The 13,933-nt window shown below is 44.9% G+C and overlaps 1 protein-coding gene across 2 annotated transcripts in view; it reads right to left on the bottom strand.

Annotated features, from left to right (window-relative positions):
- ULK1 (unc-51 like autophagy activating kinase 1) overlaps positions 1 to 13,933 on the bottom strand; it is a 116,258-nt gene that overhangs the window by 32,919 nt on the left and 69,406 nt on the right. Inside the window, exons 9-13 of one of the 2 annotated variants that reach the window (XM_068243450.1) lie at positions 7,302 to 7,360; positions 4,024 to 4,106; positions 2,100 to 2,150; positions 1,228 to 1,316; positions 270 to 438 (exon numbers count right to left, since the gene is read on the bottom strand). In XM_068243450.1, the coding sequence (XP_068099551.1) occupies positions 270 to 438; positions 1,228 to 1,316; positions 2,100 to 2,150; positions 4,024 to 4,106; positions 7,302 to 7,360 (451 nt within the window). Of the gene's footprint in view, positions 1 to 269; positions 442 to 1,227; positions 1,317 to 2,099; positions 2,151 to 4,023; positions 4,107 to 7,301; positions 7,361 to 13,933 lie in introns of both variants that reach the window. The other variant, XM_068243449.1, reaches the window with a different exon arrangement.

The following is a 13,933-nucleotide window of genomic DNA, read 5'->3' on the forward strand; positions in this document are numbered from 1 at the left end:
CTGCCATTCACTAAGTGCTTTTGAAAATAAAGAAAACCCTAAAAAAAACTCATGAGGAGATGCGCTAGTCCAAAACCTGTCAGTTCTGTCAGATTTCTACTATCTACTGTAAGTGACAGCAACATAGGAGAAAGGTAATTTATAGCACATTTTTCTCTTGAAGAAATGTACTATTAATGTGTTTTCATGTATTTTAAATTTGAAAATGTTTCACGGTAGTGGTCTTTTAAGATACCATAAATCGTTTTCTTAAAGTGTAGTGAACAAACCTTGAGAGCTTGGGAACTGTGCAGGCACCATGACAAAGTCGTCAGTGTCACAAGAGGAGTTCTTGCTGCTGCTTCCGCCGGACTCTTTGGACCCCTGTAGAAAGCCTGGAGAGTCAGGTGTGGGGGAGACCAGGGTTTTCTCCTGCAGCTGCTGCATTTCTCCAAGAGACTGCTAACACAGGAAGGGTAGAAGGGTCAGTAAAAAGGCCATATCGCTATTTTGTTCTAGTTGTATGGATAGCATAGATATAAACAGTTTCTTTTTAATTCAGTGGCCATCACACTTTTGCTTTAATTCAAAGAGGGTGATATCAAAGGCATGTGGAGAGAAAAGTGGAGCAAGGTTGGCGTTGTCTTTACACCTGTGTTAATAAATACCCCATGTACCATGAATATAATGGTTAGAGACATTCCTGAAAGTGTAGACACTTTCATAGTTGTTAAAAAATATGTAATAAATACAATTGGCTCCAAACTCAACCCAGTGAAATTTAGTGAGGCAAGGAATGGCCAATACACAGAGGTATGTGGATAGAGCGACCATGAACATACCTCTGTGTTTACCTTTGACAGCTTTTCCTCGGGTCAGGTATACTTTAAAGTAGTAGAGGCGGCGCCTCAGCACAGAAATCAGGCAACGGTCATTGTTTATACATGAAGATGGCAATTTTGCATATCTCTCATTTTAGGTTCCCTTTAAGAGAAATCAGGGAGTGGGTGGGTTCCTTTTCACATCAATATATGTGGGTTCCTTTTCACATCAAGAAATGTGGTGTCAACCAGAAAAATATTAATAGAGAAGGTCAAACAGAGAGAAATCTGAAAACTGCCAAACACATCACAAAAGTTTTCCACAGTACTAGAATTTATAATAAGAGTATTAGCATATTGTATATTACTAACTGGGCAATGGAAACACTAAAGAGTTTACTGAGGTGTAGATGCACTGTGTACTTACTGGAGGAGAAGCCAAATGAGATGTGGAAGAACTGCTGCAGGAGCTTCCGGACCCTGAACTAGGATATGAGGGCATTGGCACAGGTACAGCTAAAAAAAGAGATATATCATTACACACCACTATTTTACCATAGGGACTTCCATTAACAAAAAAGTGCTTTTGAAAACAAAGAAAATCCTGATAATCCCCCATAAGGGGGTGGACTAGTCCAAAATCTGTCAGTTTGAGGTTCAAAATCATCAGATTAATACTACTATTGTAATTGGCATTGAATTATGTGAGAACTAAGGTTTTAAACCCCAAATCGACATTTCTTTTTTAAACGGGATTACAATGGCATCCTCCCCATTTGTCTAATTTTAGAATTTTTCCTTTAACAAATCATTTAGGGCCGTTTTTCATCCATTTTCTCTGATTTTCCACTACAGTGATTCCAGCATGATTTCTGTCCAATCTGTCGGGTGTATGGCACGGTGTATATGAAATATTCACCAGGAGAAAGAAAAAAAAACAGGACGGGGTAATATTTTGAATCTTCGAAACGCGAATCATATAACGGTGGCATTGCTATGAAATTTTCAAATGCATGAAAAATGCAGCGGATGCATGATGACTGCGATCAGGAAATATCACCTTGCAATCGCATTGCACTAATGGAAACATCCCTGCGAGGTTTCCATGGCGTTTTGCGATCCAATAGCAATCAGAATCGCATGGCAAAATGCTGCTAATGGAAAACAGCCCTGAAACATAATTTCACCATTATATCAGAGGTTCCATTATTGAGAAGAAGGCACATTCATAACTGACATATTTGTAATGTTCAGTTCAGTCTTAATACAATAGGGGTGAGTACTGTGAATAATACATACACTTTTTCATGGAGGATCCCGCATCTAAGAACGCATGGTGGAAAAATTCATCTGCGAAAAGAAAAGAGGGGCAGTTCAGAGGAGTTCATATCCTCATCCTAGTCACACCAGTAACTAGTATATCGGTTATACAAGGACGTCTGGTATTGTTATCTTAAATTAACTAACACGCGAGTCTTGGGATAGATTCCCAGTCAGGACATGCGTGGAGATTGTATGTTCTCCAAGTGTTTGCGTGGGTTTCCCCTGACCAGTGTGCCTTCCTCCTACATTCCAAAAAACATATTAGTAGCTTATTAGCTTCCCAAAGATTGCCCATGGATGCTGTTAGATTCTAGATTATTATTATTTAGTGTTTGTATAGAACTGACATCTTCTTCAGAGCTTTACAGAGTCTTGTCACTTAACTGTCCCTCAGAGGAGCTCACAATCTAATCCCTACCATAGTCCTATGTCTCTGTATGTATTGTGTAGTGTATGTATCTTAGTCTAGGGCAAATTTTAGGGGGAAGCCAATTAACTTATCTGTATGTTTTTGGGTGTGTGTGTGGGGGGACCGGAGTGCCTGGAGGAAACCCACGTACAAATGTCGAGAACATACAAACTCCATGTAGATAGTGCCCTGGATGAGATTCAAACCGGTGACCCAGTGCTGCAAGGCTAGGGCGCTAACCACTGCGCCACCGTGCTGCCCATTAGACTATGAATATGGTAAGGACATTAGATTGTGGGCTCATTTGAGGGACAGTAGCCCTCCAGTGGATTCCAGCACTGTATAAATGCATAACAACACCAATTATTGCATTATTGATCAGAATCCCAAGACAATTTATAAAAAAAAACTAGATCTCAAGCTTGTACTTGTACTTCTCTATTTGTGTGTAAATGCTACAATCTCATTAGAAATGAAACCACTAATATCATAACAAGTCTATTCATAGTATGCAATGATATGATTATATTATAGATAATACATGAAACAATTCCCACGCACAGGTATAATTACATGAACTAGTTACACATCGCACATATCACAAGTCCTGAGCCATGTGGAATACATCAAATGACTGATTTCTATTTATACATGCTGGCATATGAAGTCAGCACAGTAGGAGAAAGAGAATTAGACTTAGACATATGCCAGAGTCTGGGGAAACATACAGCCAAGACTAGATACTTTACATATAAGGGTAAATACACAATGTCCATGTAACAAAAGGTGTGAAAAGTATTTTCCACCTCTGTAGACACAGTGGGATCATAAAAAGGCAATTAGGGCACTAACCCCATCCTGGGAATGCAAGGTACATGCAATATAGTGGGAGGGGCAAGTGCAGAATGAACGGAGGATAGTTTCCTTATGTAGGTGGAATATATCCGACAGATGCGGACAGCTGGATCGAGGATCGCCCCCGCTGAACAATCGTTTCCCCGAACCATCTGGCCGCATCTGCAATCGTCATCTTGTTACTTGTTCTGCGGCGGCAGAAACAAGCATTTGCACAAGTCAACGAGGATCAGAACTATTCTCAACGGCTTAATCAGACCTGTTGGTCGTTCAAATACTAACAATCGCCGTGGGTGTCGTGGGTCAGTCAACATCATCTAACAAATTTAAGTTTAACGATGTTTTATGATATCACGAGAAAATCATTCATCGAGCAAAATCGTTCAAGGCATTTCTGCGGCAATCTCAATTTTTCGTGTTCTTGTAGGATCCTATGAATTCACTGTTTGATGAAAACATGTTTTTCATACAAACTACCGGTATATAATGGGAAATATGACAAAATGTAACTTTATTCTATATTAAGCACCAAATCCAAAACAGCCTGAGCCGTGCCTCCCAGTTATAAATAGGCTTGAACCCAGGCCTGCATGTAACTGCTACATAAGCTTTATAATAATCAGCAGAACATTTTACCAAATTCCATGCGGTCCTTCTGGTTCCTCTGCAGAAGTCCCAAAAGCAGCTGCTTCAGATGACATGACGTTTCTCGTGGGATGCTGAAACGCACAGACATACACTGGTCAAGCAAAGTATAGAGACACAGAGAGAGGAGGGCAGCGTTATCCAGAGGCGCACTAAGAGAGGCAGAAGTCTCAGTATAGGGAAAATGCTGAGCAGGAGATCTGAGCAGCCTGTGCGAGTGAAAAGCGAGAGGGGAACGATTTGCCAGGTTTAAATTTAACAGTTGCAGACACCCTGGGTATTATTCTTCATCACTCCTCAGCTAGAAAGTCTGCTTTAGCTGTTAATGCCAGTGCTAAAGTGCAGCTTTTTTACATGCATTTACAGAATCTTGTGCTATATCTGTGCAAAAATAAATAAAATTGCATCTTTTATGAAAAAAACAGCTACCTGTAACACCAATTTATACCGCCTAATAGCCCCCTTAGCAATGTCCAGCTGCCTGATCCCTCGCTCCCAATGTTTTAAAAGTAAGATATGCACCCTGCTGTAAAGTGCGTAGTACACAAAAACAATTGTATGCCAATCCACTTTCTAAAAGTGCACAATGAACTCTATGAAGGACTGTAGGATAAACAACAGGCAAGGTAACAGGTATACACGAAAACTAATACTTAAATGTGCATGCAAACATATGCAACCCAAGTGGGTACAAGCACTGATCAACCGTAAAATCCAAGAAAAAAAACACACTACCAGTATATGCTGTTCAACCACCTGTTATTTTTATTTTCACAATTAGTATTGATTAATATGATTGCAAAAAAGCCAGTCAATCAATTATAGTAGCTACATATAATTATATGCACATAAACCACATAGAACGGGAAATTGCCCCAACTCGTCTCAGCTGAAGGTACCTATCACGACCGTACTTTCTGTCGTGATGGGTACCTTCAGCTGAGACGAGTTGGGGCAATTTCCCGTTCTATGTGGTTTATGTGCATATAATTATATGTAGCTACTATAATTGATTGACTGGCTTTTTTTGCAATCATATTAATCAATACTAGTTGTGAAAATAAAAATAACAGGTGGTTGAACAGCATATACTGGTAGTGTGTTTTTTCTTGGAAGGTAACAGGTATGCCTAAGAATTATGTATTTTGAGCCAGTCCTGGCAGAGTGATATAACATGTTTGGTACATCAGTATATATGCCCTTATGTTACCTGTGTCATTGTGCAGTGTGTTTTGTGTCTGTCAGTCAATAGGGAGGCATGGCTTCACCTAACAGGACTACAACTCTCCCCTTTTCATGATAATGTAAATAAAGGGAGAGTGTTTCGGGCTGCCTAGATTCAAGCAGGCTTCTGTTAGCTGCTGAGGATCTCTTATCTAGCTGAGCAGGTAGTTGTGTTTTCTGGTTTTGCAAAAACGCCAATGGTTTTTCAAAACTTTCTTTCGTGCAAGCACATACAAAACTGTTACTGAGCTGTAGCTAAGAAAGTTAAGTGAAAAGTGTGAGGAGGACAAAAAAAAACAAACCTTTTTGATAGCACTCTTCTGAGTAAGGCTGAGTTCACACTCGGCGCTCTCTGACCATGATTCGCACTTTGCTTATCGCCAGCGTTCAGTAAATCACTGCTGCATAAGTAATCCTACGGGATTACTCCCATTGTGGCGCATTTGCGATTTCTGACACCCACAAAACGTGCTGTATGTAGCATTTTCCCGGTGAATAAGTCGCGCATCTCATTCCCTTGAATGCAAATCGCCAAACACAATCACCGCAAAATTGAACATCTCAATCGCAAAACGCTGTGATTGCGACTGTGAATGAGGCCTTTAACTACCACAAAGCTCTGTTGAAAATTTGTTGTTTGGACCTAGCAAGTTAATATGAGACAGCAGAAGCTATCTGAGACTCCTTTTCCTCTAGGCTTGTATGTATATAAGGCTATGTGCATTTGATCTTTTTTAGAACTAGTACCAACAACAACAACAAAAAGGGTAGAATCTCACCTTTCTTGTTCTACTATAGATCTAAATGAGATGTACCAGTTCTCTTGAACAAAAGTAAAGAATTTGGAGGTTTGGCTTAGCTGTCAATTTTCATGTAGATTAGTGGACATAAATGGGAAAGGCCTCCACTTTCTTCCTGCAAGTGCCCACATAAAGGCTGCAGCAATGCATTTTGGGTACGCTGATCCTGTGTATACCATGATACCATGTATGCATATAGAGTGGTTGGGCAAAGTAACAAACATCCAAGTCATATCAAGAAACTAATAAGAAGGGTCACTGTGCCCTCAAAAAAGATACTGGGCTACTCTTCAAGAGGTAATGCTTACAGTTCTTTGCTGGTTGAAGAAAGTGAAAATCAACTAGTGCAGGGGTGTCAAACTCAATCACGTAGGGGTCACAATCTAAAACATAAGTCTCGGGCCAAATTGTTTATTAGGATTGAACATTTATAATTTACATGAAACTGTGCAATGCTGCGGTTCAATTGATTTTTAATAGATTCCCTGATGGAATCTATTACAAATTGATGTGCTGTGTGTGGTAGGAATCAATTCTTTTTCACCGATTCCTTTCAGAAAGGAATGGATCAATTAGGGATATTGGATGGAACTCTGTGTGTGTATGGCCAGCTTTAACTTTTATAATGAAGTTGACTAGCATGGTAGGAGACAATTGTGCTCATCGGTAGTTTTGCATATTTTCCATTTTTTGCATATGCTACCAATTTTTTTTTATAGCGCCCACCTTGGTAGGATAGTGACTGTTTTTAGCTTTAAACAACGCATGAATATACTCCCTCTGAACTCATGCTAAAAAAACTACTACATTAAATTGCTAAGCAAAGCACCTCTTTTGTAGCTGATGTATATATAACACCCCCAGTTGAGATTCAGCTACTTTTAACTCATTTTTATAAGTGGTTTCCATTATGGTGTCTACTCACTGAATATTGCTTGCTTTTCTTAATCCTCTCATTAAACAAAGAGACCAGTAAAATGGTGCACTTGTGAGCTGCAAACCTTTCCAGAATTGAAATGGTTTCCTCAAATAACCCAGTCCATTTGCTGAAAGGATTAAAAAGCCTTTCTTTCTGTCTGAGCCTGGCACTAGCAGTTATGCAGTGATAATTAAGGAATGCTAAACAGGGTGCCAAGTGTCTTGTGCCCATCTCGCTGGCAGCTTCTGAGGCTAGCATAGAATCAACAGGTGTAAACAGAAAGCAAGTCAGTGGAAAAAGCCAGTAATGCTGTAAGAATGGATTACTTGGGAATGAGGCTCTTGTTTTTTTCGTAGAAGAGGCGAAGATCCTGAGGGCTGCTGGCCTGTAAAGAGAAGAAGACTTTAACCACAGGTGGACTGAATCCCTTACCAGTACTGGGCTCAGGATTCTTAGTTTTGTTAAAGGCATAAAATTAATGAACACGGCCTTATCCACTCAATTTCTTATTTAGAAACAAAGCTAGTCAGTCTTTAGAAGAAAAAAAAAAAACAGGCCAAAGCAGAAATATAATATGTCATTTACTATTTCATAATCATCCTGTACTTTAGAGCAGCTTCTTCTACCCCATAATATTTTTTAGTGTAAAGAAAACCTACAACTAGTAATGCGTCTGGATTACTTGGAAGAATAAAAACAAAGGTGTAGTTATACACTGTAACTGCTATGGTTCTGACAGGCAGCCCTGGAACGCTAAGGCCCGGTTCACATTAGCGGTTGTTTGCCAAACGGACCGGATGACCTGACCGGATCCGGACCGGATCCGGATCGGAACCGTACGGTTCTGATCCGGATCCGATCCGGATCCGGTCAGGTTGCATCAGGTGGTAATCAGGATGCGATCCGGATCCGTTTGGCAAAGTAAACGTAAAAAAAAAAAAAAATGTTGGGGTCTGGGAGGTCAGCAGAAGGGGGACCTGTGGAATCAGGCCCTCTGCTGTTTAGCACTCACCTCCACCTCCAACATGCTGCCAACATCCTGCCAACACCTCCAGCTCGTGCTGCTCCACTCCAAAATGCTTGCCCATGTGTCCCCAGCCAATATCGCCGCAAAAATCCGCATAGGAAGTGGGGTAGAAGATCCGGATTTCTCAGCCAGTGTGTTGTGCGGCCTCCGGTTCCCATTTGTTTGTATTGGCCGGATGGTGCAGTCCGGCTCCGCCCCGGATACGGCTGCCGGAGGGGCCGGATGAAAAAATAGCGCATGTTGGAACGGAGGCCGGAGTCCGGATCCGGCCCGGATCCGGTCCGGCTCCGGTTCTGCAGAACGGACCCATGTGAACGGACGCATAGGCTTTAATTGCTATGCCGTGCGTCCGTTCCGTCCGTTCTGCAGGCGGTGCGGCTCCGGCACGGCGATTCCGGAGGGCCACCGCAAGTGTGAACCGGGCCTAAGCTTTGAATCTTCCTTCAATTCCCCTTGATACAATGATCAATGTTCTAATTGTATGACTAATTAGAGCACTTGGAAAAGGTAGGAAAAAGGAGGAAACCCGACACTCACTTAAGTATCAACCCTGTTTGTTATTACTGCAGCATCTTCAGGAAGTAATACACTGAAGAGGGATTACAGGGTTTAGGATGTCAGCAGGACCATAGAATTTTGCAAGGCGTTTATGTCAACTTTAATCAACAATTCAATGTGAAACCGCTGCTCACAAACAATTCCCTAGCCCCAAATCTGATATACTTGTCCTTGTCTATTAGTAGATGTTTCCTTGTCCATCAGTACATGTTTCCTGTTATTAGTAATACATACAGCAATTGTCATTATTGGTATTAATCTTTAAAGTGGTAGACAAGACAAGACAAGACAAATGACATTTATATTGGGCTTTTCTCCTGGCGGACTCAAAGTGCCAGAGCTGCAGTCACTAGGGCGCACTCTATAGGAAGTAGCAGCGGAGCAGTGCTTTTCAGCGCTGCTAGATTTGGGCGCAGCTGGCGCCACCATAGACTATAATGGGAATCACATCTACAGCAGTGCTCAGTTAATAACGTCTGCGCCGTCAGAAGACGGAGCCGAAGTTGCTTAAAAAACACAATAATTTGGCCTCCAGCAATCACTGGAAGCCAAATTACAGTTTTCTAGCATGAACCGCCTTTTTAAGGTCATGCCACAACATCTCAATAGGATTCAGGTCAGGACTTTGACTAGGCCACTCCAAAGTCTTCATTTTGTTTTTCTTCAGCCATTCAGAGGTGGATTTGCTGGTGTGTTTTGGGTCATTGTCCTGCTGCAGCACCTAAGATCGCTTCAGCTTGAGTTGACGAACAGATGGCCGGACATTCTCCTTCAGGATTTTTTGGTAGACAGTAGAATTCATGGTTCCCTCTATCACAGCAAGCCTTCCAGGTCCTGAAGCAGCAAAACAACCCCAGACCATCACACTACCACCACCATTATTTTACTGTTGGTATGATGTTCTTTTGCTGAAATGCTGTGTTACTTCTACGCCAGATGTAACGGGACACGCACCTTCCAAAAAGTTCAACTTTTGTCTCCTCGGTCCACAAGGTATTTTCCCAAAAGTCTTGGCAATCATTGAGATGTTTTTTTAGCAAAATTGAGACGAGCCTTAATGTTCTTTTTGCTTAAAAGTGGTTTGTGCCTTGGATATCTGCCATGCAGACCGTTTTTGCCCAGTCTCTTTCTTATGGTGGAGTCGTGAACACTGACCTTAATTGAGGCAAGTGAGGCCTGCAGTTCTTTAGATGTTGTCCTGGGGTCTTTTGTGGCCTCTCGGATGAGTTTTCTCTGCGCTCTTGGGGTAATTTTGGTCGGCCGGCCACTCCTGGGAAGGTTCATCACTGTTCCATTTTTTTGCCATTTGTGGATAATGGCTCTCACTGTGGTTCGCTGGAGTCCCAAAGCTTTAGAAATGGCTTTATAACCTTTACCAGACTGATAGATCTCAATTACTTTTGTTCTCATTTGTTCCTGAATTTCTTTGGATCTTAGCATGATGTCTAGCTTTTGAGGTGCCTTTGGTCTACTTTGTGTCAGATAGCTCCTATTTAAGTGATTTCTTGATTGAAACAGGTGTGGCAATAATCGGGCCTGGGGGTGACTACAGAAATTGAACTCAGGTGTGATAAACCACAGTTAAGTTATTTTTTAACAAGGGTGGGAATTGCTTTTTCACACAGGGCCATGTAGATTTGGAGTTTTTTTTTTCTCACTAAATAATAAAAACTATCATTTAAAACTGAATTTTGTTTTCAATTATGTTATCTTTGACTAATAGTTAACGATTGATGAGCAGAAACATTTAAGTGTGACAAATATGCAAAAGAATAAGAAATCAGGAAGGGGGCAAATAGTTTTTCACATCACTGTATATCATTCCCCACCATCCATGGCGGCCTGTAGGGGGAATAGTAATTAACACGGCCTGGAATTGTGCAGAAGCAGGATCAGCCATATACCGGCTGTATCCTGCGCCCAGGCACGTGCACAGGGGGGTGCTCTGGGTGCCCAGGCACCCCCCTTTTTAAAATCTTCAAAAGAAAGCCCCTCTCGCCTCTTGCAAAATAAGCCCCGCCCCCGGCCGTGATAAGCCCCGCCCACCCGCAGAAAGCTCCGCCTCCGTCTGGGACACTTTCAAGTGAAGAGGCCCAGACAGAAATCCTAGTGTGGCATACTGACCTCTCCCTCCACCTAGGACCCATACTGACCTCTCCCTCCCCCCGCACCCATAGTGACCTCTGTCTCCACCTAGTACCCATATTGACCTTTCCCTCTCCAGTACCCATAGTGACCTCTCCCTCCACCTAGTACCCAGTGACCACTCCCTCCCCCAGCACTCACAGTGACCTCACCCTCCACCTAGCACTATAGTGACCTCTCCCTCCACCTAGTACCCAGTGACCTCTCCCTCCACCTAGGACCCATATTGACCTCTCCCTCCCCAGTACCCATAGTGACCAATCCCTCCACCTAGTACCCAGTGACCTCTCCCTCCACCTAGGACCCATACTGGCCTCTCTCCCTCCCCAGTACCCACAGTGGCATCTCCCTTCACCTAGCAATCACAGTGACCTCTCCCTTCACCTAGGACCCATACTGACCTCTCCCTCCCCCAGCACCCATGGTGACCACTCCCTCCACCTAGTACCCATATTGACCTCTCTGCCCCCAGTACCCATAGGGACCTCTCCCTCCACCTAGTACCCAGTGACCACTCCCTCCCCTAGCACTCACAGTGACCTCCACCTAGGACCCAGTGACCTCTCCCTCCACCTAGTACCCAGTGACCTCTCCCTCCACCTAGGAGACCTAGGACCCATATTGGCCTCTCCCTCCCCAGTGCCTATAGTGACCTCTCCCTCCACCTAGTACCCAGTGACCTCTTCCTCCACCTAAGACCCATACTGGCCATTCCCTCCCCAGTACCCACAGTGACATCTCCCTTCACCTAGTACCCAGTGGCGTCTCCCTCCACCTAGGACCCATACTGACCTCTCCCCCCCCCCCAGCACCCATAGTGACCTCTCCCTCCACCTAGTACCCATATTGACCTCTCCGCCCCCAGTACCCATAGTGACCTCTCCCTCCACCTAGAACCCATACTGACCTCTCCCTCCCCAGTACCCACAGTGACATCTCCCTTCACCTTTCACCCACAGTGACCTCTCCCCTACCCAGTACCCACAGTGACCTTTCCCTCCATCTAGCACCCACAGTGACCTCTCCCTACCCAGCATCCACAGTGACCTTTCCCTCCATCTAGCACCCACAGTGACCTCTCCCTCCCCAGCACCCACAGTGACTTCTTCCTCCACCTAGCACCCACAGTGACCTCTCCCTCCCCCAGCACCCACAGTGACCTCTCCCTCCACCTAGCACCCACAGTGACCTCTCCCTCCACCTAGCACCCACAGTGACCTCTCCCTCCCCAGCACCCATAGTGACCTCTCCCTCCACCTAGCACCCACAGTGACCTCTCCCTCCCCAGCTCTAGCAGTGATCCTGCCTACCCCAGCACCCACACTGACCTATCCCTCCCCCAGCACCCACAGTGATTTTTCCCTCCCACAGTGGCTACCCTCCTGTCCCCTGCAGCACCCACAGGGACCTCTCATCCCAAAAGCAGCACCTACAGTGACCTCTCCCATTGCCAGCGCCCACAGTGGCCTCTCCCAACACACAGCATCCACTCCCTCCTCCAGTAACCACACTGACTTCTCCCAGCACCCACAGTGACCTCCCCTTCCTCCAGCACCCATACTGATCTCTTCCTTCCACAGCACCCACAGTAGCCTACCCTTCCCCCAGCACCCACACTGACCTCTACCTCCCTTAGCAGCAACTATGCCATTCATAGCAGCATCCAAAGTCACCTCCCACCCCCTGCACCCACAATAACCTCTACCTCCCGAGACCCACAGTGAACTCCCCCAAAGGACCCACAGTGGCCTCCCTTTCCTCCAGCACCCATACTGACCTCTACCTTCCACAGCACCCACAGTTACTTCTCCCCCCAGCACCCACAGTGACCTCTACCTCCCCTAGCAGCAACTATGCTATTCATAGCAGTACCCACAGTGATCTCCCACCCCTTGCACCCACAACAATCCCACCAAAATTCATCTCGCACATACATTACACTCAACCAGTAACCCCCACTAAAGCAAGCACCCAGTACTTGCACCGAGCACCCTGCACCCAATACTCACATCCGGCCTCAATATGGCACTTAGTACTTGCATCAAACAGCCACATGACACCCAATACCTGCACCCCTTCACCCTATAGCTGGCACCCAGTACTCAAACCTACATGGCACAGTACTTGCACCCAGCCCCAACATGGCACCCACTACTCACACCTGCACACAGCCTCCACATGGCACCCACTATCTGCACCCACATAACTAGTACTAGCACCCAAAGTACCTGCACTCAGAACCCACATGACATAATGCCCAACCATAGCTAGCACCCAGGCATGGCTCCAAGTTTTTGCACCTATGTGATACCCAGTACCTGCACCCAACACCCACATGTTTCATCTGCAGTAGTTCCAGTTGCATTAAGCCTCCACTTGGTGCCCAGCACCCACACCAAGCACTCACATTTGACATCCAGTACTTGCACCCAGAACTCACAAGGGACTGAGTACCTGAAATCAACACCTACATGATGGTTGATACACACCCATACAGCCAGAATCCACATGACACCCTGTGCCAGCACCCAGAACCCACATGGCACCCAGCATCTGCCTTTAGCACCCACATGACAACAAATACCCCACTAGCCAGCACCCATCACCCATATGTCACCATGTACTCACTCCCAGTACCCACTTTTGCACTCAGTATTTGCACCTAAGACCCACATACCACCATAATGAACACGCACATGGCACAGTACTCAAAAGTCACCAAGTTCCAAAGCCATTATATGCACCTAGTACCCGTCCATGGCCAGCACCCAAATAGCACCCAGTACCCATCCTTGGTCCAAACCCATATGAGACTCAGTACTCTCCCATGGCACACATCCAGACCACACATGGCACTCCCTACTCACTCATGTCCAACACTCACATGGCTCCCTGTACCAATTAGCACTCACATGGCACCCACTATTGTTTATCACCATCTGCTACTCATTCAGCACTCAATACTGCATAGCACCCACTGCAAATATACACCCAATACAAACTAGACCTTGGTACCCAAAGCAGCTTGCTACAGACTTTACTGCTAACTTGCTAACACTTAGCGCCGGTTAGTGAATCAAGCCCCAAGTATCTGCACCCAGGCCTAAAATTGCACCCAGTACTCACACCTGCACACAGCTTCCACATGGCCCCCGCTATCTGCACCAAGCACCTACTTAACCCGTACTCGCACCCAAAGTACCTGTGATGCCCAAAGCCCACCCATAG

Source organism: Hyperolius riggenbachi, chromosome 1 (genome assembly GCF_040937935.1).
Source record: "Hyperolius riggenbachi isolate aHypRig1 chromosome 1, aHypRig1.pri, whole genome shotgun sequence".
Classification (NCBI taxonomy): domain Eukaryota; kingdom Metazoa; phylum Chordata; class Amphibia; order Anura; family Hyperoliidae; genus Hyperolius; species Hyperolius riggenbachi.